We start from the raw sequence: 3,639 nt of genomic DNA on the forward strand, positions 1-3,639 counted from the left end.
CATGAGGAAATTCGGATACTCGAGAAGAAGCTGGAAAGAGTAACAGAAGATCTCAAGACAGCCAACGAGAAACTTCTGGAAAAGAGCGACTTGGAGGAATACGTCGAAAGTGCTGATAAGGAGATCCGAACACTCTGGCTGAACTGGACAGTGTTAAGGCTGAAAACAAGAGACTGAAGACCGAAAACGTTGGTCAAAAGGCAGCTTTAGAAAGTGAACTTAACGCTGCAGTCGAGGAGGTCTATAGAATAGGAACTAAATTGGATACTGTCCTGGATGAGAACTGCAAATTGAAGACTGAACTATTAATTAAGAAAGACGTGGTGTGCGATCTGGAAATGGCTGAGGAGGAACTGGGAAAACTCTGGAAAGAATTTGCTGGTGTTAAAGCAGAGAATAGACGACTGAAGAGAGACCTCTCGGAGGAGAGGGCCACAAGAAATACGTTGATGAAGGCCGACGAGAAGAATAAAATTCTGGAAGAAGAAATTGGGAATCTAACTTCAGTGGCAGACGAATTTGCAATTTATAAGGAAAAGTATCAAATTATGATGGAAAGAAACATGAACCTAGAGATGGAATTAAACCATAAGAATGACGCTATTAGCCAACTTGTAGACGGTCTCTCTCAAACACACCCCGAGTTGAAGGAATTATATCACATGGACATTTCTGGTGAGCAGACTGGGGATGTAATATGGGATAGCCAGTTGAATAGATTCGCCTTTCAAGAGACGAGAAGGCAGGGCTGGAAAAAAAAACTAAAGAGGAATTATATCCCAACGCAAAATATGAAAAAAACTAGGGATTATATCATCGCCACCAAAAAAAAAATGGTGATTATATCGCCACCAAAAAAAAAAAAAACAAAAAACAAAAAAAAAGTGATTATAAATTTAATATCGCCACCAAAAAAAAAAAAAAAAAAAAAAAATGGTGATTATAATATCGCCACCAAAAAACACAAAAAACAAAATGGTGATTATAATATCGCCACCAAAAAAAAAAAAAACAAAAAACAAAAAATGGTGATTATAACATCGCCACCAAAAAAAAAAAAATGGTGATTATAATATCGCCACCCAAAAAAAACAAAAAACAAAAAAATGGTGATTATAACATCGCCACCAAAAAAAAAAAAAAAAATGGTGATTATAATATCACCACAAAAACAAAATTGGTGATTATAATATCGCCACCAAAGAAAAAACAAAAAGATGGTGATTATAATATCGCCATCAAAAAAAAAATGGTGATTATAATATCGCCACCAAAAAAAATAAAAGATAAAAAAAATGGTGATTATAATATCGCCACCAAAAAAAGAAAAATATTTATAGGAAAAAGGGAATAAAATTTGTTTGATTTTATTTTGGAAAGGATTTTTTTTCTGTTTAGTTTCATTTGGAAAGGAATAATCTTTTCGTTAAGTTTTGTGCTTCACCCATTCTGGACAGGTTCAGGACATCAGTTTCACTAGAAAGGACACCTGAAACTATTCGGCTTGAAGAACGCTTGGATGGACTGCCCCCAGCTTAAAAGATGCAAGGCTAACTATCCAGCTTGAAGGATGCTTGGAATAACCTGGAGGACAACAGAATCTGCAGAGGGAAGGAACCTGGCTGAATCTAGTATGCTATGTACCTTGATGGGGTGTACAGGACCTTTGTCAAGTGTACAAATGGTCGGATATCTAGATCTATTCTTCTGGATACCAACCTTCGGGTGGTTCTGGGGGAATAATCTAGAAGACCGGCTATGCAGAGGGATGAAGCTGGGATTCTTCTAGTATGCAGACAAGTTCTTGGAGGTTGAACCAAGACATCTTTGGCTGGGAAGAGAAGCTGCATCTTTTGGAGGCAGGCATTCATGGTTAGGTGGGCAGCATCAGTACAAATTTTTAGGAACTCGCAGCTGTGGGCATCAAATAGTAGGAGTAGGAGATAGTAATAGCTAGCAAAAGTTAGCAGCAGTAGCATAACCAGCAGCAATGGAAAAGCAACAGTTAGCAGTAGCTAGCAGCAGCCGCAGCTGAAGTTAGCAGCAGCAATGGAAAAGCAACAGCTAGCAGCAACCGCAGCTGAAGTTAGCAGCAGCAATGGAAAAGCAACAGTTAGCAGTAGCTAGCAGCAGCCGCAGCTGAAGTTAGCAGCAGCATGCAGCAGACGTTAGCAGAAGCAGCTAGCAGCAGCTAGGAGCAACAGCAAGCAACATGTGCTAGCAGCAGGAGCTTGCAGCAGCAACAATTGCAGTAGCGCGCAGCTGCAGCAGGCTGCAGCAGCAGCAGAGAGCTGCAGAAGCAGCAGAGAGCTGAATCAGCAGTCTGCAGAAGCAGCAGAGAGCTGAATCAGCAGTCTGCAGAAGCAGCAGAGAGCTGCAGAAGCAGCAGGGAGCTGCAGAAGCAGCAGAGAGCTGCAGAAGCAGCAGAGAGCTGAATCAGCAGTCTGCAGAAGCAGCAGAGAGCTGAAGCAGCAGTCTGCAGAAGCATCAGAGAGCTGCAGCAGCAGCAGCCACAAGCAAGAGCAGCAGTAGCAGCAGCAGCAGCAAGCAAGAGCAGCAGTAGCAGCAGCAGCCGCAAGCAAGAGCAGCAGTAGCAGTAGCAGCCGCAAGCAAGAGCAGCAGTAGCAGCAGCAAGCAGCAGCACTAGCAACGGCAGCTAGCAGTAGCAAGTAGTAGCAGCAGTAATTAGCAGCTACAATTGATAGTAGCTAACAGCATCAGTTATGAGCGAAAAGTCTACAAACAGCTGGGGGTCGTGAAAAACAGCAAGAACAGGAACAGCCAAAAAAAAAAAAAAAAAAAAAAAAGGAGGGTGATTATAATATTGCCAAAAAAAAAAAAAAATGGCGAGTATAGTATCGCCACCAAAAAAAAAAAATGGTGATTATAATATCGCCACCAAAATACAAAAAAAAAAATGGTGATTATAATATTGCCACCAAAAAAAAAAAAAAAAAAATGATTATATCGAAACAAAAAAAATGGTGATTATAATATCGCCACCAAAAAACAAAAAAAAATGGTGATTATAATATCGCCACCAAAAAAAAAATGGTGATTATAATATCGCCACCAAAAAACAAAAAAAAATGGTGATTATAATATCACCACCAAAAAAAAATGGTGATTATAATATCGCCACCAAATAACAAAAAAAAATGGTGATTATAATATCGCCACCAAAAAAAAAAATGGTGATTATAATATCACCACAAAAAATGGTGATTATAATATCGCCACCAAAAAAAAAAAAAATGGTGATTATAATATCGCCACAAAAAATGGTGATTATAATATCGCAACCAATAAAAAAAAACAAATGGTGATTATAATATCGCCACCAAAAAAAAAAAAAAATTGGGGAGTATAGTATCCCCACAAAAAAAAGAAAAAAAAATGGGCGTTATAGCATCCCCACCAAAAAAAAAATGGTGATTATGATATCGCCACCAAAAAAAAAAAATGGTGATTATAATATCGCCACCAAAAAAAAAAGGTGATTATAATATCGCCACAAAAAATGGTGATTATAATATCGCCACCAAAAAACAAAAAAAAATGGTGATTATAATATCGCCACAAAAAAAATGGTGATTATAATATCGCCACCAAAAAACAAAAAAAAATGGTGATTATAAT

General features: G+C 38.4%; 1 protein-coding gene across 1 annotated transcript in view; it reads left to right on the forward strand.

Moving 5' to 3' along the window:
* LOC137633573 (paramyosin-like) overlaps window positions 1–2,435 on the forward strand; it is a 3,080-nt gene extending 645 nt beyond the window's left edge. Inside the window, exons 2-3 of the mRNA XM_068365849.1 lie at window positions 201–692; window positions 2,256–2,435. Of these exons, the coding sequence (XP_068221950.1) occupies window positions 201–692; window positions 2,256–2,435 (672 nt within the window). The remainder of the gene's footprint in view (window positions 1–200; window positions 693–2,255) is intronic.
* The last annotated feature ends 1,204 nt before the right edge of the window (window positions 2,436–3,639 follow it).

Source organism: Palaemon carinicauda, chromosome 3, assembly GCF_036898095.1.
Source record: "Palaemon carinicauda isolate YSFRI2023 chromosome 3, ASM3689809v2, whole genome shotgun sequence".
NCBI lineage: Eukaryota > Metazoa > Arthropoda > Malacostraca > Decapoda > Palaemonidae > Palaemon > Palaemon carinicauda.